At 59.9% G+C, this 27,830-nt stretch overlaps 1 protein-coding gene and 1 pseudogene across 4 annotated transcripts; one reads left to right on the top strand and one right to left on the bottom strand.

Moving 5' to 3' along the window:
- LOC144988891 (uncharacterized) lies at nucleotides 1-27,485 on the top strand. 3 transcript variants are annotated; one of them, XM_078940201.1, is made up of 5 exons: nucleotides 1-1,338; nucleotides 1,427-1,528; nucleotides 5,058-5,184; nucleotides 24,994-25,575; nucleotides 26,590-27,485. In XM_078940201.1, exons 3-5 carry the CDS (start codon nucleotides 5,182-5,184, stop codon nucleotides 27,424-27,426), a joined length of 1,422 nt encoding a protein of 473 aa, XP_078796327.1. In that variant the 5' UTR covers nucleotides 1-1,338; nucleotides 1,427-1,528; nucleotides 5,058-5,181; the 3' UTR covers nucleotides 27,427-27,485. The 3 variants fall into 3 exon arrangements, with proteins under 3 accessions (XP_078796327.1, XP_078796326.1, XP_078796328.1); XM_078940200.1 differs by lacking the exon at nucleotides 5,058-5,184 and having other exon boundaries at nucleotides 3-1,338; XM_078940202.1 differs by lacking the exons at nucleotides 1-1,338; nucleotides 1,427-1,528 and having other exon boundaries at nucleotides 5,046-5,184.
- LOC144988892 (serine/threonine-protein kinase pim-3 pseudogene) lies at nucleotides 5,465-6,930 on the bottom strand (annotated as a pseudogene). The gene has a single exon (XR_013652968.1). The product of XR_013652968.1 is annotated as a serine/threonine-protein kinase pim-3 pseudogene (transcript).
- Nucleotides 27,486-27,830: the final 345 nt, after the last annotated feature.

Genomic DNA, 27,830 nt, shown 5'->3' with positions numbered 1-27,830 from the left:
TATAACCCTTGTGCTGTCTTAGGGGAAAAGAAAAGCATGGATTAAAAAAAAAGATAAGGAGGGGGGGTCATTTTAAAAACGCATACCCCCCTTTGGTATTGACCCCAGACAGGTACACCCCCGTACACCCTCCCGCAATCGAAGAGGGTCGAGTTCCTGAAAAAAATTTTTTGTACGTTTCAGGCACCCTCTATATCCCCGACTGGTAGAGGGCGCCAAACCCCCCTTTTCTTTTTGTCCCCGTCCAGCAGAGGCCGCCATTTCTCCATTTTAGTTATACCCCCCGACCACCAGGGGTCTTGTTTTCCACCGTTCATTTCTATACCCTGCCTCTAGGGGTCACTAATACCCCATTCTCTTTTATTGCCCTCAGCCACCAGGGGCGCCACTTATTTAGCAACCACCTTCCTCCCGCTGGTTCGTGGGGTTCGATTGACCCCAAGTTTTTTTTTTTTTTTTTGTGTGGCCACTGAGGGGATTGGCGCTGGCTCATGGGGTGCGATTGACCCCAAGTTTTTTTTTTTTTTTTTTTCTTTAGCATTCACTCTTCTCTCATGGCCCACCACCTGGGGTCTCGCTTTACCGGTTCCCTTTCACCCGCTGGCTCATGGGGTGCGATTGACCCCAAGTATTTTTTTTTTTTCTGTAGCATTCACTCTTCTCTCATGGCCCACCACCGGGGGTCTCGTTTTTCCGGTTCCCTTCCACCCGCTGGCTCATGGGGTGCGATTGACCCCAAGTATTTTTTTTTTTCTTTAGCATTCACTCTTCTCTCATGGCCCACCACCGGGGGTCTCGTTTTTCCGGTTCCCTTTCACCCGCTGGCTCATGGGGTGCGATTGACCCCAAGTATTTTTTTTTTTTTTTAGCATTCACTCTTCTCTCATGGCCCACCACCGGGGCTCTCGCTTTTCCGGTTCCCTTCCACCCGCTGGCTCATGGGGTGCGATTGACCCCAAGTATTTTTTTTTTCTTTAGCATTCACTTTTCTACATCACCCTTGAGGCTTTTCGAAGTGTACTGTTTGTGTTTACGTTTCTTTTTTTTTATGTGATCAAGAAAGGTCAAGAGAAACAAATGAACAAACCTAAATGGTTTTCTGCTGCTTTTTTTTTAAAAAAAATAACCGGAAGCAATTTCGGCTTCCATAGTTTTCTTCTTCCGTTACTAGCTAGTTAGTTCAAACCAATTTGGTCTCCAGAGAAGATGCTCTGGTTGTTTTTGCTGTCCTGCAGTCTGGTTCTGTCCAATTCCGGACAGACAGTCAACGGTGAGTGGCTCGACCCGTTTGACATGCTAAACTACGAGGCGAGGACCAAAACAATGAAGAACTCTGAGGTTGGTCAACGTGGGATGTTCGTCAAATCCAACTTCTTTGAAACAACTTATTTTTTTTGATATTCAGTTAATCTTACTTGCCCCACAGTCACAAGCCAGCAACACTGGTGCTGCTGATCCGCAGCAAAGGGAGAAGGTAAACCAGCCTGTGGCCCACTGTAACCCACATGTCATGGATCTACAGAAACAGGTTCGTGTTTGAGCTTTCAAAGAGAAACTGATGGTTCCAACTCTGTACGGGGTCTCACGGACCCCGCGAGACAGCGCGAGGTGCCACTGTTTGGTTCCAAATCGGTACGGGGTCGCTGGGACCGTGCGAGACAGCGCGCGGAGCCTGTGTTTCGTTCCAACTCTGTACGGGGTCTCACGGACCCCGGGAGACAGCGCTCGGAGCCTGTGTTTCGTTCCAATTCTGTTCGGGGTCTCACGGACCGTGCGAGACATCGCGAGGTGCCACTGTTTGGTTCCAACTCTGTACGGGGTCGCTGGGACCCCGCGAGACAGCGCGCGGAGCCTGTGTTTCGTTCCAATTCTGTACGGGGTCTCACGGACCCCCGAGACAGCGCGCGGAGCCTGTGTTTCGTTCCAATTCTGTACGGGGTCTCACGGACCCCGCGAGACAGCGCGCGGAGCCACAGTTTGGTTCCAACTCTGTTCGGGGTCTCACGGACCGTACGAGACAGCGCGCGGAGGCTGTGTTTCGTTCCAACTCTGTACGGGGTCTCACGGACCCTGCGAGACAGCGCGAGGTGCCACGGTTTGGGTCCAAATCGAGATGGGGTCGCTGGGACCGTGCGAGACAGCGCGCGGAGCCTGTGTTTCGTTCCAATTCTGTACAGGGTCTCACGGACCCCGGGAGACAGCGCTCGGAGCCTGTGTTTCGTTCCAATTCTGTACGGGGTCTCACGGACTCCGCGAGACAGCGCGCGGAGCCTGTGTTTCGTTCCAATTCTGTACGGGGTCTCACGGACCCCGCGAGACAGCGCGAGGTGCCACTGTTTGGTTACAATTCTGTACGGGGTCTCACGGACCGTGTTAGACAGCGCGCGGAGCCTGTGTTTCGTTCCAATTCTGTTCGGGGTCTCACGGACCGTGTTAGACAGCGCGCGGAGCCTGTGTTTCGTTCCAATTCTGTACGGGGTCTCACGGACCCCGCGAGACAGCGCTCGGAGCCTGTGTTTCGTTCCACTTATGTTCGGGGTCTCACGGACCGTGTTAGACAGCGCGCGGAGCCTGTGTTTCGTTCCAATTCTGTACGGGGTCTCACGGACCCCGCGAGACAGCGCTCGGAGCCTGTGTTTCCTTCCAACTCTGTACGGGGTCTCACGGACCCCGGGAGACAGCGCTCGGAGCCTGTGTTTCGTTCCAACTCTGTACGGGGTCTCACGGACCCCGGGAGACAGCGCTCGGAGCCTGTGTTTCGTTCCAACTCTGTACGGGGTCTCACGGACCCCGCGAGACAGCGCGCGGAGCCTGTGTTTCGTTCCAACTCTGTACGGGGTCTCACGGACCCCGCGAGACAGCGCGAGGTGCCACTGTTTGGTTCCAATTCTGTACGGGGTCTCACGGACCACGCGAGACAGCCCGAGGTGCAACTCTTTGGTTCCAAACCGAGACGGGGTCGCTGGGACCGTGCGAGACAGCGCGCGGAGCCTGTGTTTCATTCCAATTCTGTACGGGGTCTCACGGACCCCGCGAGACAGCGCGCGGAGCCTGTGTTTCGTTCCACTTCTGTTCGGGGTCTAACGGACCGTGCAAACAGCGCGCGGAGCCTGTGTTTCGTTCCAATTCTGTACGGGGTCTCACGGACCCCGGGAGACAGCGGTCGGAGCCTGTGTTTCGTTCCAACTCTGTACGGGGTCTCACGGACCCCGCGAGACAGCGCGCGGAGCCTGTGTTTCGTTCCAACTCTGTACGGGGTCTCACGGACCCCGCGAGACAGCGCGAGGTGCCACTGTTTGGTTCCAAATCGAGACGGGGTCTCACGGACCACGCGAGACAGCCCGAGGTGCAACTGTTTGGTTCCAAACCGAGACGGGGTCGCTGGGACCGTGCGAGACAGCGCGCGGAGCCTGTGTTTCGTTCCAATTCTGTACGGGGTCTCACGGACCCCGCGAGACAGCGCGCGGAGCCTGTGTTTCGTTCCACTTCTGTTCGGGGTCTAACGGACCGTGCAAACAGCGCGCGGAGCCTGTGTTTCGTTCCAATTCTGTACGGGGTCTCACGGACCCCGGGAGACAGCGCTCGGAGCCTGTGTTTCGTTCCAACTCTGTACGGGGTCTCACGGACCCCGCGAGACAGCGCGCGGAGCCTGTGTTTCGTTCCAACTCTGTACGGGGTCTCACGGACCCCGCGAGACAGCGCTCGGAGCCACAGTTTGGTTCCAATTCTGTTCGGGGTCTCACGGACCGTGCAAGACAGCGCGCGGAGCCTGTGTTTCGTTCCAATTCTGTACGGGGTCTCACGGACCCCGCGAGACAGCGCGCGGAGCCTGTGTTTCGTTCCACTTCTGTTCGGGGTCTAACGGACCGTGCAAACAGCGCGCGGAGCCTGTGTTTCGTTCCAATTCTGTACGGGGTCTCACGGACCCCGGGAGACAGCGCTCGGAGCCTGTGTTTCGTTCCAACTCTGTACGGGGTCTCACGGACCCCGCGAGACAGCGCGCGGAGCCTGTGTTTCGTTCCAACTCTGTACGGGGTCTCACGGACCCCGCGAGACAGCGCTCGGAGCCACAGTTTGGTTCCAATTCTGTTCGGGGTCTCACGGACCGTGCAAGACAGCGCGCGGAGCCTGTGTTTCCTTCCAATTCTGTACGGGGTCTCACGGACCCCGGGAGACAGCGCTCGGAGCCTGTGTTTCGTTCCAACTCTGTACGGGGTCTCACGGACCCCGCGAGACAGCGCGCAGAGCCTGTGTTTCGTTCCAACTCTCTACGGGGTCTCACGGACCCCGCGAGACAGCGCGAGGTGCCACTGTTTGGTTCCAATTCTGTACGGGGTCTCACGGACCACGCGAGACAGCGCGAGGTGCCACTGTTTGGTTCCAAATCGAGACGGGGTCGCTGGGACCATGCGAGACAGCGCGAGGTGCCTGTGTTTCGCTCCAATTCTGTACGGGGTCTCACGGACCCCGCGAGACAGCACGCGGAGCCTGTGTTTCGTTCCACTTCTGTTCGGGGTTTAACGGACCGTGCAAACAGCGCGCGGAGCCTGTGTTTCGTTCCAATTCTGTACGGGGTTTCACGGACCCCGCGAGACAGCGCGCAGAGCCTGTGTTTCGTTCCAATTCTGTTCGGGGTCTAACGGACCCCGCGAGACAGCGCGCGGACCCACTGTTTGGTTCCAGTCGGCGTTGGGTCTCACGGACCCCGCGAGACAGTGTGCGGAGCTACTGTTTAGTTTTAGTTAGTGTTGGGGTCGAACGGACCTACAAGAGAGCGTGTGGAACAATTTTTTTTTTTTTTTCAGTATACATTTTTAGCAGATTTTCACTGAGACTCTTTTTGTGAGAGATTAAGGTCCAAAGCTTCCTCTGATGGTCTGAGTCTCAGAACTCAGGTCAGTGTCCCTAAACTTGGGTCGGAGCCTCTTTGTAAGCCCCCTTGTATCTAACGCTACAACTAATTTTGTTTCTTTTGGTATTTGGTAAGTAAATACCATCGACTTCTGCTGACTTTTCCAACACACTCTTGTTTTGTTTTTGTTTTTCTTTTTGAGTAGAGCTGCATGAAGGTTCTTTGGACCGTTTCATTTCCACCCCACTCTGTTGGTGCTACGGCGAGCGGGAGGTCTGGGTCATCAAAGTAACGTCACAGCAGACAGCTCTGGCTGCCATTCCTTGTATATGGTATTCACTTCATTTAACCTGTGTATATGCTGACCAAAATCATGTAACCTTTGTGTGTGGTAATCACTTTATCTAACGTGTATATACTGACCATTATACGATTAAAAATGTACACACCAATGTATTTTTTTTTTTAATTTTTCAATCTTTAAAAACCGAGATTGTGTGATGTATCCAATAATTAGAAAAATATCTCTTCAAATAGTCATGTTGGGACAAAACCCATGAGCAAAAAAGAAAGCGAATATGCAACGTTGAGGTTCCAGTTTGACTTTTATTCGAACAAGGCAAAAAAAAAAACTGTACAGTAGGCATCAGGGAACAAGCTCTATTGAGTTATCATGGAACTGGCATCTATACAACATGAGCAGTTAGCCATTTTGTTCAACATCCTACATCCTACTCCGTTTTTGGGAGCTCTCCCTGACCCGGACGATGAGCTCCGCTCTGCGAGACCTCTGAGTGGCAACGAGCCTCGGTAAGTCCTGTCTCTGCGGCGATACTCCCCTGACGACTGGGAAGTCGGTCGAAGGACGGCAATCTCCTCCAGATTGATTCGAAGCCCTCGGAGCAGAGCGTCGCCATCGCCGGACGAAGCTGCTTTTCGTTTCCCACGGACGAGACGGACCCTCGACGGGTCGGCGTGTCGACATCGTGGGCTCGGGCCGCCAGAGCAGAGCCGGGCTCCGATTGCTGGAGATCCCCTCGCGTGGGCTTCGGGGCTCCAGCCGTGGCGTCGCCTTCGTGCGCCTCCGAGCCTCGCTTCAGCATCCAAGGGTGGGCCAGTATGTCTTTCAGCATCGGTCTCTCTTCGGGCGTCCTGCTCAAACACCATTTTATCAGGGCCACGCAGTCCTCAGAGAGGTCTTTTTCGAATCTAAGCTCGCCCAGTAGGAGCTCCCTGTCGTTTCCAAATGGTATGTCCCCGTGCACCATGTCGTACAAAAGAATCCCCAACGACCAAACCTCAGATGGAAGAGCTTTGTAGCATCCTTGTGTGAGCCGTTCGGGGGGCCCATATGCCGCAGTCCCGTGGAACATGTCGTACACTTTGTCGGGTTCAAGAAATTCGGCGGAGCCAAAGTCGATGAGTTTCAGCTCGAGCGTCGTCAGGTCCACCAGCAGGTTTTCGTCTTTTACGTCCATGTGCACAACACCGCGGCTGTGACAGTGGAGCAAGGCCTGGATGACCTGACCTAAAAATTCTCTGGCCGTGTCCTCGCGCAGACGCTTACTGATCGTGATGTATTCGTACAGATCTTGCGTGTTCTCTGGCTTCTCCGTGACTATCACCCAATTATACGGGGTCTTGTAAAAGTCCAGCATGCGGATGATCCCAGGAAACGGAGGGTCTTTGGAGACCATTTCCAAGGCGACAGCTTCGAATGGCTTACTGGTCCCATCAACCTCGCAGCATCTCGTACGCGAGAGCGGGATAATCTTCAGGGCCACGGAAATCCCGTCGCTTCGCCTCTTTCCCAGAAACACTTTGCCGAAGCCCCCCTTGCCCAGGCAAAAGCTGGTCTTCCAGTACTTTTCCATGGCAGAAGGATTGATTTTTCTCTCTCTCGAACTGTCGCGCTCTTCACGGAGCAACTTCCCTCCAGTCTTTGTTAAACTCGCGTAAGGTTACTATGACCTGTCTTGGTTTGCACGGAACAAGTTTTAAAGGGCCTGTGATCCAAATCTTCTGGTCTAGTTTCCGTTTCCGGTCCGCCGCACTCCCGTCAGACTTCAGCGAGGCAGAGTCAGACAGAGAGGGAGAAGGAGGACACTGGAAGAAAAAGAGGAAACGTTAGAAGGTGGGGCCTTCATTCTGAAGGAGGAGGAGGCTGATTGTAAGCCCCCCCACACCCGCTGCAGGGAAAGAGGGAGGGGCAAAGAGGACAGTGAGGTCCAACCACAGAGATTAAGACTCAGTGCAGCGTGGCAGATTTCTACCAAGGGCCCGTGCAAAGCCAGTTGTCACGCTGCAAAGAGCAACACAGAGGAGGGCAATCTTTCCTTTGCATACTCCCCTCTTTTTCCACTTTGCAGAATCTCACAAGGCTTCGTGTTGCTGAACCTGGATCGCACAGCTTAGAGCTCAGGACCACGTAAGTGAGTTCATACTTTAAATCCTAATTGATCAACGGTTGGCTTTTCTCTTTTTTTTTTTCTTTTACAAAACAGTCGCCCTTTTCGAGCACAGCTTATCGTACCTCGAAGAGACAAGAGTCTAAAGCTGCCTTTGTCCGGGGTGAATGAGGGTCACTGCTCCAGAGGCGTCTCTGTGTAACATTTCCAGCATGTGTCTCCAGTTGTAGTAGAACGCGGGCTTGTAGCTTCCCACGGAACCTTGAAAGTTGACAAGGAACCCTTGGTAGTCTCTCACCGATACCTCAGGCAGGCCCACGTCTGGTGCGAACTTCACGTTGAAGTAGTACACGGGGTCCGTGCGGGGGGTTTCGAGCCGGAGGCCCTGCGAACCGCACATCTGCGAGACCGCGGCGGACTGATTAAACAGCAGGCACAGGACGCAGCAGGAAGGCTGCGGCACGATGTTCGGCTCGCCGTCGCCCGAGCGCTGCACCTTATCTCGTTCCAGAACATATTGCTTGTAAGCCTCTGGGGACATCAGAGTCGTCAAGGGGCCCGTCCGCACGTTGACCAGCATTCCTTTGCAGGAGTTGCGATTAGCGCACCAAGGGAGCCCTCTGTCATTCAGCATCTCCGTGAGCAGGGCCCTGTCGTACGTGTTACGGGCCAGGGCTCGTCCAGGCACCGCGCGCTCCGCGAAAGATGCCATGAGCGGTTTCGGGTTCCTGGCCAGCAGCTCCAACACGGCCAGCACGGGGGTGCAGCGTGGGCACATGGGATTGGGGTCGCCGTTTGCCTCGCACGAGCATCTGCCCGGCCGAGGCTCGCACTCCGGGAAGAGGACGGCGAGGTCGGCAGACGACAGGTGTCTTCTCTCTGCCGCACGCTCCAAGACGCGAGCCTTGATCAGCTCCCTGCCGTCTGAGACTTTGCCCTCGTCCAAACATGGGGCGTCCGAGGGAGGCTCCGCAGCCCGTCGACCCGGATCCGCCGCTTCGCACCAGAGGGAGCGACGCGCGGATGGCTTCCCGCGAGGCACGGGTTTTGAGCACAGCGAGCAGGCGACGCCCTTCTCTCGGACCCCGTCCGAACAGCCCGGGCACATCCAGAGGCAACATGGTTTCTCGACGAGTCCTGCAAAACAGGCGCACGTGGAACAGATGAACCCGCGGAGGGACGGGCAGCTGCTGAAGTGAGGCTCCGTCAGGTACCAGTGTGGGTCATTCACGAAACAGGTCTCGCACACCCTGGCTTCGCAAGGACATCGGAGCTTGACGCCGGCTCTGCTCCTTTGCTTGCTGCCTTTGACCAAGGTCACCAGACACGACAGGCACTTTGCGCACCCCGACCGCTTGTCGACCCTCGCTCTGCCGACCTTGGACGCTCCGCCGACGTAGCTGATCGTGGAAACTCTCCTGTATAGATTCGTAGACTTGAGAGCGGCCTCCACTGAGGCCTTCTGACGCTTTCTTTTACACTCCATCAACAGTTCGACGGGTACCCTCCCTGCAAAGGCGTCGTGAGGGCCCTCTCGAGGAGCTTCCCCCTCTCCTCGCGACATCGTCGACATAACACCCGTGGCCCCCTCCGCCGTCTGAGGAAGCTCAGTCCACGATGGAAGCGAAGCGGGAGCTGTGCTGCTCCCTGTACAGGGCCTTGGCGCTAGACCCCGTGCCAGTGATCGGCGGCGTGCTGTACGCCCCCGGAACTGAAGGCGTGAGCCTGAGGTCTCTCGGAGAGGGCACGACCAACTGCTCCCACCACAGGTTCAACTTTAGGCATGCAGTGGACGCGTTGCTGCGACATGGCACGAAAGAAGGGCCCTGCACTTGCGCGCAACGGATTAGCGCGTCCGCGGAACAGCGCTACAGAGGGGGGGACGGCGCAGATGTTCCGAACCCCGAACGCCGCCGACGGTGCGCCACCAAACCGGGCGGGCAGGGCTCCTCCCGCGAAATCGCCAGAGCCCAGTCCCAAGTCCTGTGGGCGTACGAAATGGAGCCGGTGGCAGCGGCGTACAGGTGGCTGATGTGCAACCGGAGCGCGAGATACCCCAAATGCTGCGACTCTGTGTTGGTCTACCAGGTAGACCGTTCCAGGACCCTGCCTCCGGGACTGTACGTGTACAAATCACGCCCATCCCACTTCGGATGCACCGCAGAGAGACCCCTCTGTGTGGTGGACCAGTTTAATTTTCGTGTCCAGAGACGGGGACCGGTTTCGGTGGAGGAAGAGCCGCATTGCTTCGAGAGTGCGCTGCCCAAGGAGATAACCCTGGAGCTCTTCCCGGGCCGCGACAACTTCAGCGCCCTGTACGTGATAGGGCGCGCCATCACGGCACCCACGCCCGAATACGGAAACAGGCTTTTCGGAGAAGCCCTGGCGCTCGACCTGGTGTCTCCGGAGTCATGCGAGAAAGCCGTCGCCTGCAAGCACCACCTGATCGGCATGAGAACGGAGCAAGCCTGCGTGATAGACCTCCGCTGGAACTCCTTCGACGTGATGAGCGCTTGCATGAAGGCGGTTCCGAAGATCAGGGGAATGCAGGCGGTGGTCTGGTCCAACCACGTGCCCGACCCTGTGAAGATCGAGTCCGATGTGCTGGCCTGGCTCTTCGGGTACGTCACCGCGCTGCCCGCGGCCGTCCGCAGCGTAGACTACAAAAACGAGAGTCTCGGCGTGCGCTACATCATCGTAGACGTGGATGGTTTTTCGGGGACTCTGCCCGAGCCACCCGAGGGTGAAGCCTCCTGCTTCGCGCACACGTACTTCGAGGGAGATGTCGGGCTCGCCGCGGCGGCCATCGGTGAGCTCCCAGAGGCCTCGAGCAGGATGGGCTCCCCGCGGGCAGGATCTCCCGCTTTCTGGTACGAGCTGCCGGCATCCCTGGGCACCCTGAAGCCCACGCCTTTCAGCAGCGGCTCCAGGTCTCGCCGTGTGTGTGAGCCGCAAGGCTTTCGGGACCAGTTCAGGACCTGGGCTCTCGGGAAGACGGACGGGGCTTGCTGCCTCGCCATAGCCGTGCAACACACCCTGTACTACCACGCGAGAGACAGAGAGTACAGACTGATGGTAACGCACACAGTGTTGGACGGCGACACCTCGCTGAACATTTACAAACTGTGACGCCGAGTCAAGATGACAGGGGGGCGCTCGTGATGCTTACATGGCGGGCGTCACGTGAGGGATATTAACAGACTTTTCAGACTTTTCTTCGAAGCGCGAAGCGATCCAGTGAAAAGGACGAGGCAAAGTTATAAAAACGCAGTGAAAAAAAAAAACTAACCGCGTCTGTGACAAATCATAATCATTATCATCATCATCATCATCATCTGAGTCCTTTCCTCTGTCTCTCACCCCTGCCCAACCATTCCTCTGTGTTATGTTTTTTTTGTCAGTTGCGCAGCTGAGCCCATGGATCCAAAGGACGGCGTCTCCAAGTGGCTGGTGGCAGCCGCAGCACTGCACGCAGGTGCTCTGGAACTCCACGTCGACCGAGACTGCTTCGACTGCGTCGAAGAGGCCATCTGTTACCTCTGCAATCGGGCTACGTGGGAGATTCCACCGGGGGAGCGGGACCGCCTCGCAGCAGAGCGCAGAGATTACTTCTACCACCCGCAAGACCTAAGGGGCTCGATCGGACTAAGTTCGTTTTTCGTCTCAGGCCAGTGCAAATATTGTCAGCTGTGCAGAGGGGTGAAAATACGTTTCGAACCATCGTTGTGTCGCCACGTGCTGGAGGTGGAAGATCGCTGCGATAACCGCGCACCGCAAGAAGTGGGGCTGAACCTGCGGCGGTTGGAACACTTGGCCACCCTCCACACTCCGTACTTCGTAATGCTCTTCGTCAGCCTGGCCAAAAGGAGGCGCTACACGTTTTACAGATCCCCCGGCGAGTTGAGGGACGTCGCCAGGCACCTACTTCTAGCGCTAGGTCCCGACGCATCCCGGCGCTCGCCTCACGACCCAGAAGAGGAGCTTCACCTTCATGCCAGCATCCTCAAGCTCTGGTGGAGATATCAGGACAAGCAGAGCACCAGGCTAGGCGTTTCGATTCCCTACTACTTCAACCTGGGCTCGGAGCTGGAGAGCTGGTCGTGGACCCCGTCGACCGACCGCTTCGAGCTGAGGATGCCCGAACCCCTCTACGGCTTTGTGAGGAACCATTGCCTGTTTCACGAGCTGAGGGCCGCGCCCGGACCCGAAATGACGAGCCAAAGGACACAGAGTAAGCCGCTGGTGAGGGTGCGCGAGGTGCGCACCTCGCTCCACGGGGACGTCTCCGTCGTCCTGAGTGTGTTGGTTTCCAACAAACACCTGGAGCAAACCTTGCACGAAGCCGCGAGGGCTTACGAGAACCAATGCAGAGCGAGGCGGATGGTCAGGCTGAAAGACGAAGGACAGGTCTTTTCGCCGGGGGTCGGGCAGCACTACCCGCAGCTCGATTGCATCGCGCTGGAGCAAGCGGGAGGAGCGCCGTCGACTGTCATGCACGTGGTGACAACGTCGGGGGCCGGGTGGCTGCCGCTCCACAGCTGGCTGAGGGAGACCCGAGGAAAGCAGGTCCGCGACGTCGTGGTCCGCAGAGCGCTGGTCTGCGTGTTGGACTCCCTGAGAGACCTCCGCTCCACCGATCGCCATCCTTGCAGAGTTCTGTACCAGAACGCAAAGGATGACGACTCTCACAGCCGCACCTCCAAGCTCTCATGCGCCTTCGTCATCCACCGACACACAGGGGAGACAATGTCGCTGCTCCCCTTAGTTTCCATGCCCGGGCTTTACAGGGCCTCTGCGCTGACCGACGACGAAGACAGTTTTCGTGCCGCGTGCTCCAACTTGGCGCTGAGCGTGCTGCGCGCCGGAGCGCTCCCGGACGATGGCTCGACAACGGAGGCCGCCATCTCTGAGTTTTGCAGGACGGGCATGGCGGACGCTCACCTCTGGTCCACGGTGCTGGATTGCCTCGGGAGACCGCCGCGGTCCGAAGAGACGGGGCGCTGGCCGCGGGCCACGTGGCTGGGGCCCGGGTCCAGGGATCGCAGCTCTTTGAGAGAGCGGTTCGACTGGTTGACGCGGTGCGACGGGGCCGCAGCGGCGCCCGGGCTCGCCTGCATGATAGAGGTCCTGAAGGAGGACGAGTTGTCCTCGCTGGGGCCAGCGAGGAGGACACTGGAGCACTGTAAGACCCTGGCGGAAATTCTGTCTTGCCAGGCTTCGGGACGCGCCCGTGCCACCAGTCCAGCCCGAACCAAGACCGGCAGGAGGAAGCGCAAGAGTAACACGCTGAGCAATCCGCACGTCACAAAAAGCATGACGATGGATCCCTGTCAGCCGCTTTTTCCAGAGGCATCCCAGTCCGCGAGCCAGCGGACGCTGGAAGAATGCTGCGGCCTGGAGCACATTATGAAGATGAGCAGCGATCTGACAAGGGAACTGGCTCTCTCTCGCGGGTCGTCGAGCGAACCTTCGAGCAAGCCGCGGACCGTGACCTACCTAGACGCGGACGTGAACCCCGTGAACGAGGGCCTCCTCTCTGCGGAATGGGAGAGATTGACAGACTGTGACAGAGGCTGCCACAGTTCGTCGCAGGGAACGCGGCTTGCTTCTCGAGCGGAAGGAGGGAATGAACGACCCAGCACAGTTGAATCACGGCCTCGTTGCGGACCAGCCAGTCGCGTTCCCGAGAAGCCTCGACCGCAGCGCACTCCATGAGAAATGCGCAATGGGTAAAAATCACCCGACGGCACTCGGAGCACGACAGCTCCAGCATGGAGCTTTCGCAGCGCCGCACCGCCTGCACAGCGGACCAAGGGGTGTATCCGCAGAGCCTCATCTCCCTCACAATGGCCCGAGCCACGACGCCAAGGTCCTTCGCCTCCCCCGGCTTGCAACAAGGACAAGTCGGGTGGCCCACGAACCTCATCTCACTGTCTGGCGAGCGCGGGACCTCGCGAGCGTCGTAGAACTCCTGAGCCCAGCCCGGTTTCAGTTCGTTGCAGGTGCCACAGTTCCGTTTGCGCATAACGAGCCAGTCAGATCTCAAGATCTTGTGAAGAACCGGCGCGAAAGCCACATCGACGAAAAAGGGCCCGAACATCTCGATCCCGACGGTTGCGTGTTCGCCCCGCCTGAGCCACTTGCTGGCGAGGTGCAGCAGGCCATCGTCATTTTTCTGCTCGAGCACAAATCGTTTCAGGTCGGGCAGGTGAGAGCAGACGTGAGCTGCGCTTCGCAACCGGCCGAGTGCCGCCGCACACTGGTCCACCTCTGACAGCCAGGTTCCGTATTCCGCCGCGTCTCTCAGGTGGACGCTGCCACGGATCGAGGCGAGGCAGTTCCGCACCGTGTAGTAATGCGCGGTCTCGTCCCCGTCCTCCGGGTCGATGCCGCGACCGTCCCTTGTCTCATGCGAAAGCACGTAGGGGACCATGCTGCCGGAAGAAGCCTCCTCGAAAGTGACCGGCCTGACCGAAATGGAAGCCGGGACCCCGTCAGATTCCTGGTGCGCTGGCTGGTACACCAATGCCCTGCGCAGGGAGCGCGCGGAGGAGCAATGCGGACAAGAGTCAATCAGACCGTCAGGTTCAGCGTCGACACCGCCGATCGTCAAGTAATCGCAGTCGACGTCCATGGTGAGGGGGATGGCGAGTTTGGCCCGTCGCCCTCCGCGTTAAGTATCTTACCGCGTCCCGTCCCACCCCCGTACGCGCACCTTCAGAACGCGGAGTAGGAGCTGGCGGCCTCGAGCTGGCGTATCGACGCTCGGGCCTCCGCGAGCTCGCCGCGTGCCCTGCTCAGGCTGAGCTCCAGAGAACCTTCGTTCCTCACGACCTTTCTCAACTGAGAGATCAGCAGGGATCTCTCGTAAAGCAGGCTCTTGACGGAGATGTCGCCGATGCCGATTAGGCTCTCGAGAACCGCCAGGTCGCTCCTGATGTCAAAGTAGGCATCGTTCGAGTGAAAATCCCAGCTCCACATGCCGGAGCCCGCCTCGTCGAGACGCTCGCGCACGTTCTCCACGTGCCCTATGAGGACCCTGTCCCGACCCTCTGAGCTCTGAGGTCTGGCTCTGGACAGTTCGAGGTCCAGCATCCTGAGCGTCCGGGCGCACTCGTCCCCGACGCGCCTGGGCACCAGCGAAGATGCCTTGACGAGCAAGCGACCCACATACGCTCTCGCCTCGCTCCACGGCTCACCGTGGCTCACCCCGGGCCTGTCCCGCACGATTTCCACAAACTCCAGTGGCGTGACATCCCTGGAAATCTTGGCGCACATCCCCCTCCACACCTCCATGTACCTCACGTACAGGTCGGTGTAGCGCTCCAGGATCATCCGCAGCGCCTCGCCGTCCGTGTAGCAGGAGTTCAGCGCTTCGCACACGGTCGCCGCCGCCGCAGACTCTCGACAGGACTCTCGACAGGACTCTCCCCGCCTGGATTCCCCGAGCGCGCGCTCGTGAGTCCTCCTCGCAGAGAGGCGGACCATTTCTCGGACCAGGTTGTTACGGCCCAGCGCGGCCTGAACCATGAAGTGCAGGCGTTCGTCGCCCGTGTCGACCCTGAGCTCGGGATACCTCTCCAGCACGGTCCTGAAGCCCAACATGAGCTCGGACACCGTTTTCGTGTAGCAGCCCAAGGTCCTTCTGTAGCTCTCAGCAGCGGACTTGCAGTGGGCGTCGTAGGCTTCGCACTTGAGGCACCGGGCGGGCCCGCACGGAGGATCTCCCGGACCGAGGCGTCCGTCGCTCAGAGAGTCTTCGCGCCAGCGTCTTTCCCGTCTCACGGGTACCCAGGAAATGCTGTATTCGCGTTCGTCCCCGGGTTCGCCCTCGGGTTCGCCTTCGCTTCCTTGAGAGAGCACAGACATGCTCTCTTCGCTTTCGCAGCGCCTCAAGTTCACTAAGGACCTCTCGGACGGAGAATCCAGATCGAACGACTCGTCCTCTGTGTTCATTTCGACCTCCTCCGGTGCGGACCATCCGGTTCTGCTCTCTCTGCGCTCCCCTCCGCTAGTCTCACGCTCCGTTCGTTCGATCTTCCTCCAAGCGGCAGCCCTTTCCTCATACCTCCGAAACGCAGACTCCACGGCCTGGAACAGCGTCGTGCGCTGCGATCCGCCAGCATGTCCGGCGGCCCGGCTCCACGCGGAGCAGAAAGATGGGGCCGCGCCCGTGTCCATGGGGTAGAAGCGTTCGAGAGCAGCTCCCTCGAAGCCCGTTCGCCTCCGAAAATTTCGGGAGGAGGCCGTTCGGGGCCCCCCGTCCGCATGTGTGATAAGTACATCCGCTACGTGTACGCATGCCTCCGCGCCGGCAAGGCAGAACTCTCGGAAGACGAGCTGGCCTACCTGTTTGGGACGCGGGGCCGAAACCTGCGAGCCCGCCTCCATCCGCAGTGGCTCGAGGGCTACCGGTCGAGGTGCCGCGACGCGTACGAGCGGGAACGTCGGCGGCGCCTGCGGCCTAGCCCCCTGAGCATCTCGAACGCTTCGTCGCTCTACGCTGCGAGGCTGGGTGACGGTGCGCTGATCACCGCCGACGAGGATGGAAGACTGCTGAGCATCCAGCGATTCGCGGAGCCCCGTCCTCCCAGGAGGCTGCGGCCCGCAGACAGCGCGTTCGCCGTGTTCAGGGAGACCCTGTCTGTGTTCTCGGACGTGGCCTTCAGGGCGCTCGCAGGCGGTGGGGCCGAGCCCGCTTTGGTGATCTCGAAGCGCTCAGAGATCGAATCGGGCGGCTCTTCCCACTGGTGGCCAGAAACGAGCGTGGGCTACGAGGTCGAGGAGAGGGACGTGAGCGGAGCCGAGGTCGTCCCGGGTATCATCTACGCTTCAGATGGCCTGTCGCTCTACCAGGTGGTGTCTTCTTGGAAGGCTCGCGTTTGCCTCGTCTTCTCGCCCGACTGCCGCGAGGAGGTTGTCCGCACGCTCTGCGCCCTTGCCTTGGGCGACTGCGGGCTGGGGACGCGGTTCGCCCTGCGGTGCGTGCTACCCGGAGAAGGCGACCGCGCGTTCGACCTGAGGGAACTGGAGCCGAAAGATCCTTGGTTCCCGGGGCCCGCGCTAGGCCCCGGCGCCAGCGGGAGGCAGGGATTTCTACGGGAACTGGACGGAACGGCGGAAAGTCGCCACGGCGCATTCTCCGGCCTTGCGGCTCTGAGGGAGGTGATCTCCACGCCACTGGCGTTCTCGGTGCTCGCCGAGAACGACCACGTCGCCGTGCTGAGGCACCTTCTCAGGGATGCTCTGGTGATCGTGCCCAAGTCGAGTCCGAACGCCAGAAGGGGCACGGGCCGCCAGGACATTGCAGGTGTGAGCAGAGGCGGGAAGACGACAGCACGGGAAACCCGGGAGGCCGAAAGCAAAAGCGAGAGCAGATTGAGGACGAGGACAGCTGCGGAAGGCCCGAGCGGACGGCTCACCGAATGGTTTCCCAGCGGGCACTCTGTGCTGGAGATCGAGACAGGCGCGCCAGGGGCGCCCCGCCTGCTGATATCCTCGCCGAAGGTCGTCCGAGGGAACTCTAGATCACCGTCTGCAAGCAGGACGCCCACGTTGCGTGTCTACAGGACCCCTCGGTACAGCGGTGTCATGCCGCAGGGCTTCAGGTCAGAGGCGTACCTCTTCGATCGGGCCGTGTGTCTGATCCCCGGGGGCATGGACGTGATCGCTCCTCCTCAGCTCGACGGCGCGAGCTGCGCGGCAGTGCTGTACGCGCTGGAAGTCTTCGCGAAGCTGGCGGGCCCAGACGTACCGACGAGCCTATGGTTCTCGGGGCCCTTGGAGTGGACAGAGGCACTGGTCCTTTCTTACCTACGCATGGAAAACGCGGGCTTCGAACGAGGTTCCAGGGAAAGCAGCATTCGCTTCGAGGCGAGCGACTGCTCCATTCTGTCGAAGCTCAGGCAGATCGTGTCAGAGCACGTACCTGGCACCTGTCCTCGCCTAGCGAGTCTTGGGCCGTCCGAGTCGCCCGAGCGCCCGATGCACGAGGATTTGGATGGGGACCTGGCTCTGCTGCGGGGCACCCCGAGCAGGGCGCCGCTCTCGGACGCCAGGGGCATCAAAGAGGCAGATCCGCCGGCCCGCGTGGATTCTCCGTCGATCTGCGAGAGGACCACGGGCCACATCGTCCTTTTCGGGAGGGGGCTCGGGCCGAGCTCTCGTTTCAAGTGGGTCACGATAGGCATACGCACGCTGGGGCCCGCCGACTTGAACATACTGAGGGTCTGCGGGGTGTTTCACTCGAGACGCGGCCGTCACAGGGCCCTCCTGAAGATTCCCGACACGCAGGGCGTGCGCCCGGGCTCCCGCGCATCAGGTGGCGCCCGTTGCACGAGGCTCACCGAGGACTTGCGCGAGATCGCCGCCTCCTCGACTATCCCGCCGCCCGACTGCTACTTTCAGCTGAATTACGCCCCGGAGACAGGGAGGGAACGTATCTGGAGCCGCTCCGGCCACGAACTGGAGCGCTTCCCGCTCACAGCAGACGCCGCGTCCAGCCTGGAACGGGCCGTGCGCAGCGATCAGGCCAGGGGTTACGAGGAGCGCAGGCTGTCGCGCATTTTCAGATCTTCCCGCCGGACGGCCGGGCGTTGCGAGCTGGAGCTGGCCGTAGACGAGCCTTTCGCTCGAGGCCCGTGTGGAGGAGAGCCCCCACACACGCGTTCGTGGCTCAGGTCGCCGGCGGCGGACCGACAGTGCCACAGCGCCATCGGGGACGGAGAGTTCTTCCCCACGGTCGAGGTGGCGAGGGCCGAGAAGGAGTCGAGCGGGAGCGTCTCGGAGGACGCCCTCTCCCATCCCCTGCGTGAATACAACCTGAACCTGGCGGCGAACGCGCGCCCTAAGCGCTTCGCGCTGGACAGGGCCGACAGGTGCCCCGGAGAGTGCGGCTCTGCGTACGAAGCCTGCCTGGATGAGGCTGTGATGCTGGGCCACTGCGCGAGAGTCCTGGCGACGAGGGGGGCAGAGAAGGACTTTGACGTGAGCGCCTGCCTGACTCGCTTCTACAGAGCCGTGCACCCTTGCGTGCCAGAGATGAGCCGGGGTGACGTGATGCTCGACTACGAGTTCGTCCTGCACGGACAGGGCCTTCTGCCCCCGGCGCACGCTCTCCTGGGCCACCTGGCCGAGAGCTGCAGACTGACCTGCCACCCGGCCTGCAAGCTGTTCACGCTGAGCAGGCACAGGGGTGCGTCTGCCTGGACCAGGGGAACGGACGCAGAGGTCCGCCACTCGCGCAGCCTCAGGGTCAACACAATCGGAGCCTTCCTCTGCTCCCGGGACCACAGGCTGGCTCCGCTCCTGGCCAGGTGCTGCGAGCCCAGACCCCTGAGCGCTTCCGAGCTCTGCCCCGGGAGCGAGCTGCTGCCTCGGGGGGATGAGGAAGACCTCCTCCTGAGGGCGTACTCTGAGACGCTGGGACCCGCGCTGGTGTTCGAGAGGGTCGAGACCTTCCCGGGCAGAGTTTCGACGAGCCTGGGGGACTGGAGCTTTCTTAGGCTGGCGAGCGAAGGGGCCTCGAGACCCGAGTCGACGGCGTCCGCCAGACGCCCCGGCATGTCCGTGATAGACGGGCACACGGTGGCGTTCGCTTCTGAGTCTCCCCTGTTCTACCTGAGGGGCAAAGGCCCATTGGTTCAGAGGCTGGAGTCCGTGGCCGTGGTCGCGGAGAACTGTTCGCTGTTCCGGACCGACGCGCTGACGAACGAAGACCCCGCGTGGCCTGCTCCCGAGCCGCTCGAGGCCAGGGCACGCATCAAGTGCCTGGACAAAGCGTCCGCCATCGACAAGATGTTCATGCGTCGGGGGCGCAGGGATCCGTTGGAGGGCTACGCCACGAGCGAGAGCTCCTGGGAAAGACTGAAGGACGCTCTGTGGACTTTTGCCAAAGTCCCGGCCGAGACCTCGCGCCCGAGCGACTGGGAGCGAGACTACCCGGTGTCCCGGAGCTCCAGGTCCGCGGGCCCGGAGGGCGCAGGGGTCGAGATCGTCAGATGGCTCTGCGGGGCTCCGCCGGAGGAGTTCACGCACCACGGCCGCCCCGGCGAGGGCCTCGGGCGTGTGGAGATGGCAGACGGGCACGCCAGGGCCCTGAACCCAAGAGAGTGGAGAGGGTTCGACGTGCTGCGATCGCGCGTTTTGACGTGCCCCTCGGAAAGAAGGTGGACCAGAGGCCTCTGCGTCGTCACGAATAGAGGCACCAGTCGGTTTCAGCGCGAATCTCGCATGCCCATCTCCAGCCTGATCGAAATAGCGGAGCCCGGAAGGTGGTACGCGAAGCCGGTTCCCGAGGACGACGGCCGCGAGCCGGAGGCCGACGGCGAAGAGGAGCTCGAGAGCTGGAGCTTTCGGGCCGAGGTGAGCTCGGCCGGAGAGTTCGCCGACTCGCTCGCGAGAGCCATGCTCTCGGGGAACACTCACGCAGAGCTGGAGATCAGATGCTCGAGACGCGGTCTGTACGGTTACCTGCAGCGCGCGGTGGCTTGGTTCGCGGGAGCCACGGGCCCCTTCAGGAGTCGCGCCGTAACTGTGTACACCCCGGAGGCAGACTCGCAGACTTTCGCCTGTCGCTGGACCCACGCGCTGCCGAGGGACTTGGACGTGCTGAGGAGCAGAAGGACGGGGTACCTGGTGTCACGTCCGGACGGCCCGCGGGAGGACGATGCTATCGCGCTTCTGGTCGAAAGGTCCAAAGGGGTCATACCGGTGAGACACTCTGGCAACTTGGTGCTGCATTCCGAGCCCAGGACCCTAAGGGCCGCAGCGATACGGGGCGATCCCGGCCTGCACGTGCTCGTCAGCGCACCCGAGGACGCCGAACCATCGGAGGAGCAGCAGGAGACTCTGCGAATGCGCAACAAAGATTCGCTCATGGCCTTCTGCGAAATGAACGGAGTGCCTGGGGGGATACGAGGCCCCGAGACCTGGAAGGACCCCTCGCCGTGGTCAAAGAGACAGCCAGGATCGTTTTGCTCAAAGGTGGCCGAGCTGAAGTTCAGGTGGGAGTCGGGAACCGAAGCGCCGCTTGAAGCGCCAGCTCGAGGACCTTGCGAATGGCTTCCCCGTCTACGTTCGAGCCCTCCGAGATGGCAGAGGAGCCCAGACGGTCGACTCGTGCTCAAGCGAGACAGGTTTTGGCATTCGGTGGACACAAAGGCGTCGCTCGTCGAGATGAGGCGCCGAGCTGCCTCCCTGACGCTCAATGCAGAGGCGGGAAATGCACAGGTGCAGACCGAGAGAGCTGAAAACGATGAAGACGAACGGGTAGAAGAGGAGGAGGATGAAGAAGAAGAAGAAGAAGACCAAGATCTAGAAGGGGTAGCTGTGGATGAAGGAGAAGAAGGAGACCCTGCGGTACCAACGCCCGCGCCCCTGAGAGTAAAGTGCGACTTTCGAGAGAGAGGCCTTTCGAGTATCCTCACGTTGAACTCTCGACTGGAAATCGAATTGGTTCCAGACGTCCCTGCCGTGGAGGGCCACGTTTTTTTCGCACCCGCTCCCAACCCGGCCTGGAAAAGGCATTTCGATCTGACGGAAAGAGGCAAGCTCGTACGCTATTACAGACCCTGTTCGTTTTCACCCCTGACGTATCACGTTCACACCGTTTTGACGTTCGGCTGCGGCCTCAGGCCAGTGTTTGAGCACGGATCGGCAGACCCGGCGGGGGATAAGATCTTGGACCTGGTCCTTTGCGCTCTGGCGCTGGGCAACGTGCTATCGACGGACGCGCCCCCGGGACTGTTCGGTGTCACGCTGGTGGTGCGCGGAGGCAGAGGGGAGATGCTGAAGCGCGCCCGAGAGCTCTCCCGTTGCGTGATCGTGACGAAGGCAGGGGCCTACGAGTTCGAAGAACTGCCCGAGAGATTGGACCGCGAGTTGGCCGCATCGCCGTCCTCGTCGAGCTACGGGGCGCGACCCGTCTACGGCGAACCCAGGCGGTTCCTCTCAGAGAGCGGAGCGGCCACGTTCGCTCAACTAACAACCCTCTGGCCTCAGGTGGGGCTCAGGTCAGACGTGAAGCACCCGTCGTGTTCGGGGGACCCGCGATGGATAGGACTCATGGTTTGTCTGGCCGAGTGGCAAGGTCACCGGCTCGTCGCGAACGCGCTGGTTCCGGGCGCCCTGGAAGCCCTGATGGCTCCAGAGATGAAGCGAGAGCCGTGACGGCTCGGAGGTCCGTGGCCGAGCTGTACGACAGAGCCTGTGCGGCGCGCCTGCTGGGCCACGTGGACGCAACGCTGCTAGAATTCGCGAGGACTTTCTCCGAGCCCCGCACGGCCGCCTCGACCCCAGCGGACCCGGGCGGAGAGCGAGTGAACGAGTTCACCCTGTGGCTCGCGGTGCGAGGCATAGAAGAAGGAGAAGCCATCGCCAGGCGGCCGGGCCAACCCCTCACGTTCTCCGAAGCCCTGGAGGTGTACGCGAGGCTGAGCAGGGAGTTCGGCACAATCTCGACCGAAGAGTCGTTGCTCGCGCTGGACTCTCTCAGGGACTTTTTCGCGTTGGTGCTGCGCTACCCAATGATTCCGAGGCTGGTCGCAGACACCAAGGAGTGCCCTGAGTGCTATTTCGAAACCGACATTACCCTGGACACTTGGGAAGAAACCAGGAGAATGTTTTCCTGCTGCCACTTCACGCTGAGGCACGAGGGCGCGGAGCCCCCCGTCGACCCGGACTCTGCCGCGTCGGCCGCGCTGGACTTGGGCAACAGCGAAGGCTTCGGGGAGGTGGCCGGGGCCAGGCCGAGCGGAGGCGCGTTTCCCGGGACGGAGCGGCCCGCGGAAGGTACGGGTGGTGGCCCGAGGTCCGTGAGGTTCCTCGAGCAGCTGGAGTCGATCAAGCGGCGGGACGAGATGGACAAACAGATAGCCCTAGGGAAAGAAGTGGTTCATCAGCTCCGATCGTACGTGCGCACGCTGGAGGAGCTGGAAGCCCCGAGGTACCTGAGCACCCATCCCGTGCGCTGGCTGCACCGCTTTTACGGTTCGCTGAACAGGAGCCGAGAAAGGGCCAGGCTCCTGGCGACGCGTTGCCCCGACCCGGCGAGGGAGGACTATCGCACGCGAGCGGGCCTCGAGGTGGAGCAGCTCAAGCTCTCTTTGGCCTCCGTTGCCTCAACGGGTACCAATGACAAACTGCTCTCATACGTGTGCATGGCCTCGCTGGACCCTGTCCGCAGATACACGGACAGGTACAATGGGACGGCCGAGAGGATCGTTCTGTTCAAGCACCTGGTGGCGTCGGGGCTGTCGGTGGAGACCTCGTGGAGCCTGGTGAGGAGCGTGTCTCGGGTAGCGAAGGTTCCGCTGATCGGAGCGACTTTGAGCGAGGGAGTGGACAGACAGCTAAAACACACGACAAGACCCACGTCCTATAACAGAAAGATCGCTTCTCTGGTCTGGCTGTTCGCTCACATCACATCGTACTGCACACTGCGCAAGCTTCCTCATGGATACGTGCTCATGGGAGACTCGCCCGAGGAACTGTCTCGGGACGGGATCTACGTGTTTGATGACGACCACGTTGGATTCAGGCTGTCTGCGAGAGGACAAAGAGGATCGGACTCGGCCCAACCCGTGGCCTCAGCCCACGTGCCCTTCGAGCGCATCGCGGAACTGCTTGCGATGCGAGATCGCGTTTGTGAGATTTTTCGCCGATAGGCTGGCGAGGGCCAACCCAGAAAGCTCGTACGACGCTTTGGTGCGATTCGGACACGCGCCGTTGACCGCCCTGGTCAACCTCCAGTGGAAGAGGGAGGCGCTGCAGAAGCTCAAATCGGATCGTGCTCTGCGATTCTTAGAGCTGCCTCTGGAGAGCGCGGCCCTACGGGAGCAGGACGCGTCCGGCCACGTGGAGACGAGAGAGGCGAAACGCGCGAGGCGCAAAGGGGTGGAATGGAAGAGACCTCTGTGCTCCAAGCGAAAGAAAGGGAGGAAACTGAAAGAGAAGAGATATGGGGATGTCTAAGGCCCTCCTGTGTCTTTGTGCTGCTGTGGAACGTGTGCGAGTTGCTGGTTCTATGTTTGTTGTTTTGTTTTGTTTTTTGTTTCGTTGTCTTTCGTTTCATCGTTTCTTTGTATCATTGGGGTGACATGGTTGGGAAAATAAAGCCGATACACCAAACCTGAATTTGAACAAGCGCTGTTTTGTTTTTTTTCCGTTCTTTTCTTAAGGGGGGATGAAGGGGTAGAAAAGATGGCAAGGCATGCAAACCAACACATCAGACACATTTTCGTTGGAGATTTTATTGAAGGTAGCGTAGGTACAACACAGCAGAGAAACAACAGCCACGAGGTACAATGTTCAGCGTGAGATGCGAAGACATCGGACGAAAGGTAGCATGTCGTCATCCCACGCGGATTTGTCTGGATCGCTGCGACGAGGGCGACTCGTCGCTCACGCGGATTCTCTTCTCCTCGACCCTGCCTCTGTGGACCTCGTAAAAGCCCGCCGGAGAGGGCATCCCCCTTTTGCCTCGGGAGCGGCATCGGAGCGCGTTTCCATTTTCTCCGAGCGAGGCTCGGACTGGCTCGCGGCCCTTACTGTGGCCGGGAGGCATTTCAGCTCGCTGCTCTGACCCGATAGAGAAACGTAGTCGTCCAAGGCGGCCCTCACGACCAGTGGCAGGAGTCTACCCGGGTCGGCGTCGGCGAGCGCTCTCTGAAACTGAGGCCGTTTCACGTGCAGGTGGACGTTGGTAGAGAGCATGGACCACTGGTTGTGCCTGGCGAGGGTCTTGTCGAAAAACATGAGCACCAGGGTCCTGTTGTCGAACATTTCGCTCAGCACGGCGAGTTTTAAGTAAGGGAAGAAGCAAAGAGAGGCCATGATCACCAGAGTGTAAAAGCCGTCTCTCCTCGAGTGCTTGTCGCTTTGCTTGTTCACCATTTTCTTCACGAAGCGCTTGATCCTAGCTTCGGGTGAGCAGAAAAGGGTGGACACGGCGGCTGCGCTTTTGAGAGCGGCGTCCCTCACCGTTCCCAGATCTCCTAGGTCCGCTCGGACCCGCTCGCCGACGGTCCGGAACTCGATACAGCCCGCGAGCCTGAACACTCGAGAGGTCCATCGGCAGCGCTGCGACGGGACTTGACCCTCTCCGCGCTCAACGGTCCGGTACTCGTCTGCAAATTCCCGCGTGAGGATGGTGGAGAAAAGTGCAATCATGGCCGGCAGGCAGGATTTCAGCACCCGCGCCGATACGCCGCACTGGTCTTCGACCCACGGACCTCCGCGAGGTCCGCCCGTCCGCGGGTCAACTTCCAATGCTCCGTAGCCCACCGTCGCCTCCGTCCCAGAGTACCAGGGCCCCCTGAAGTCAGGGTCCTCCCTGCGAAATGCGGCTAGCCCCACCACGGGGCAGGAAAATTCCCCCGACGCCGAGGCGTAAGAAACTCGGGCGGCCATAGCCCGCACGAGGGCGCAGTCGAATCCCGAGCACGAGTGCTTGCTGAGGTGCGCTGAGCATACGTAACAGCCCGGGATGTATCGGTCGTCAAAAGCGCATTCCTCCTCCACGCAGTGGCTCACCCACTGCGGATCGTCTATTAATTCTGAAGGCCAGCGGTCCATCGGCGCTTCCCTTAGCGTCTCTCGATTCTCCTCCTCTCCCTTCGTATTTCCCTTAGCGTCTCTCGATTCTCCTCCTCTCCCTTCGTATTTCCTTTCTCTGTGTTCTTCTCCTTTCCCTTTTCTTTGTTCCTTATCAATTTTTATTGCCTCTCTTCACAGGCGAGCAGGGGACAGAGCGCCGACCTCATCCTGGTGGACGAAGTAGGCTTCGTGAATTCCAAGGTGCTTCTGGCCGTCCTGCCCAACATCGCGTTCAGAGGACGGAAACAGGTTCACATCACCAGCCACGTCAACAACACGCCTTGGCTGAACAAGGTCGCGGACATCCGCGACGACCGGGGAGGCCCTGCTTACCACGTGGTGTCTCAGAGTTTCAAATGCGCATACCACGAAAGGGATCCGGGGCTCACCTGCTGCTGCCTCGGCGTCTACTGCCCGCAACACATTTCGGTGGACGGGCAGCTCAAGGAGCTCATGAACATGGTCTCACCCAAGGGTTTCGAGAGCGAGGTCACAGGCAGCAGCAGCACTTCGTCCGAAGACATCAAGACCGACACCACAGTCCCGTTCGAGGCTTCCGTCATCAACAGGTTCCTGTCCAACAACTGTTGGGCCCTGGAAGATGTGGCCCGATCGATCGTGACCAGGGCTTACTTGTGTCTGGACCCAACCTTCGGGGGAGGTTCCAGGTCCTGCGCCGGAGTTTGTTGCGCCGTGGAGATCGCTGGAGGCAAGCTAGTGGTAGGTCTCCAGCCCACGATCGGCGCCTCCCTCCTCTGTCCCCCCTAAACCGGACACCAGAAGATCTCTAAAAACGTACCCGTAATCGGGAGCCGGCCCGGGAAGAGCTCGCTCCTCGGGCCCGGGCTTCACGTCCATCAGGGTGCAGATGTACGCGCTTACGCGGTTCTCGTCCTGCACGCTGAGGGAGGTCTCCGCATCTGGCACGGAGCACAAGATGAGCTCCAGGGCCTGTTCCCAGACCCCGCACTTGCAACTCCCCGCGCTATGCCCCGACAGCTCCATCAGCCAGCCCGTAATGGCGAGCGCCACCACCGTGTGCAGAGAGGCCACGTTCCGGGAGCTGGCCTTTACCAGGGCCAGGTACTTAAGGGGCCCGCCGCGCACAGACTCTGCAGAGGCGAAGGCAGAGAGAACCATCTCCTCATGCCCACGCCACTCATGCTGGCTCATGCAATCGTGCACAAAACGTCTCGGCACGCTGTTTCCGAGGGCAAGGGTCACTGCCTCCGAAAGCTCCACAGGGACGCGCGGGGCCGAAGCCAGAGCTTCTCGCCCCGAGTGCTCGTTCCTCGAACTCAGCACGTAATGAGAGACGAGCGAGTCTGTCACCAGTATTCTCGCGGGCGAGAACGACACCACCTGACTGTACGCCGTCCTCAGTTGCCCGATGTCCATCTCGACGAACAGGTCCATGTTGCGGCGGAACGAAGCGAGGGCTACCATGAACTCGTACCGGGAGAGCAGCAGCTCCCACGGCATGCGCATGAGGCTCAAGAGTTGTCTTCGAGCCCTGCGGCACGCGGGACAGAAAGACATGTTGACAAAGCGTAACCTTCGTCTTTCTCGAAGGGTGATATTGCAACAAGTGATGATGATGATGATAATGATGACGATGATGATGATGATTAAGAAGCGGAATGTGATCGTGTTGAGCAGCCAGCGGTTTCCTATGTGCAATTCGTTTTTCGCCACAAAGTACCTAAACCTGCTTTCTCCCCCGTCTCTTTGCAGATCATGTCACTGGACGAGCTGGAGATACGTGACCTAGATCAAGTCACCAGGGTGTACGCGGCCCTTTTGAGCGCTCACGTCAGGCTGCTCAAAGTCCTTTTGCCCTCAGCGCACTGGAAAGAGGTGCCGGTGGTTGTGGTGTTTGAGCAAAACACCTACGTGAACGCGCTGGCCGACCTGAAGGAGCTGCTCGAACACGCTCTGGCACGCGCTGGCTTCAGGGTTCTCTTTTACAGCAAGTGGTCCCAGGTCAACTCCAGGTACATGCTGGGGAAACACGTCAGTGCCAAGACCAAACTGGCCATGGTGCTCAGCACCGTGTCCGCCATAGAGAGGGACGATCTGGGCTACTGCGAGTGCGTCATGTCCCTCGGCTGGGCCGTGCTGGCCGAGGCTGTGGGGAAGGGCAGAGCCGTGGAAGCCACCCTGGGCGTCTCTCGGGGCGCCGGCTCCAGCACGAGAACCGGCTCCTCCATGGCCGTGCACATGTACAGGAGGTCGAGGAGCGGTATCAATTTGGCCACGGACGCGACCGCTCGAGCTCTGGAGATCCGAGACACCATCTCCCTACCCGACAGCAGGTTGGCCGACAGGTTGCACGCAGAGCACGGGAAGCGGCTCTTGGGCAAACTGAGGGAGGAAATGGCTGCCGTCTCGATCAAGGAGTCAGCCAAGGGCGGCGGGGGGACCGTGGTCACCGGAGGCAAAAAGTCCAAGGGGGGCGAATACACCAGGGACGACGTGCTCTCCGCGTTTCTGCTCCTTTGCCACACAAGAGACGAGATTCACGGGGGAGAGAGCTCCGTGAGAATATGCGGAGAGGTTCATTGTACGTGAAATGCAGCTGTGTTTTGTTTTGTTTCACCTCAATAAAATGAAAAGGGAAAAGGCTCAAACGCTTGCTGTTGCCGGTGGTCACGTTTCTTTATTTCATTTTATGTCCCCCATTTCAAACTCCCGGCGTTAGGGTTTCGAACCCATGCTCCCCCTAAACCTTTCACTGCACGAGCGTCGGGAGCTCTCGACAAACCCAAGCACACTGGTTATCAGATAGCAGAACCTTTATTGAGTCTCATAAGATAAAGATGGTAGCGAAAATGTGAACAGACACACACACAGCAAGCAGAACTTCAATCGTCGTCTTCAAACACGACGCCTTTAGGCTCAGAGAAGAGGGGGAAGGAACCCGGATCGAACCAGTATCCTTCTTCGTCGATGGCCAGGCCCAGTCCTCGCATGTG

This window comes from Oryzias latipes, chromosome 21 (genome assembly GCF_053564925.1).
Source record: "Oryzias latipes strain Hd-rR chromosome 21, Olatipes_Hd-rR_3.1".
Classification (NCBI taxonomy): Eukaryota; Metazoa; Chordata; class Actinopteri; order Beloniformes; family Adrianichthyidae; genus Oryzias; species Oryzias latipes.
The sequence above is the reverse complement of the archived record's forward strand: the minus strand, read 5'-3'. Positions and strand labels throughout refer to the sequence as shown.

Bases quoted from the DNA above. Each gene is read 5' to 3' on its own strand.
- LOC144988891 (XM_078940200.1), top strand. From the start codon at position 1,207: ATGCTCTGGTTGTTTTTGCTGTCCTGCAGTCTGGTTCTGTCCAATTCC. The intron at 1,339-1,426 runs GTTGGTCAACGT...CTTGCCCCACAG, and splicing joins AAACAATGAAGAACTCTGAG to TCACAAGCCAGCAACACTGG. The intron at 25,576-26,589 runs GTAGGTCTCCAG...GTCTCTTTGCAG, and splicing joins TCGCTGGAGGCAAGCTAGTG to ATCATGTCACTGGACGAGCT.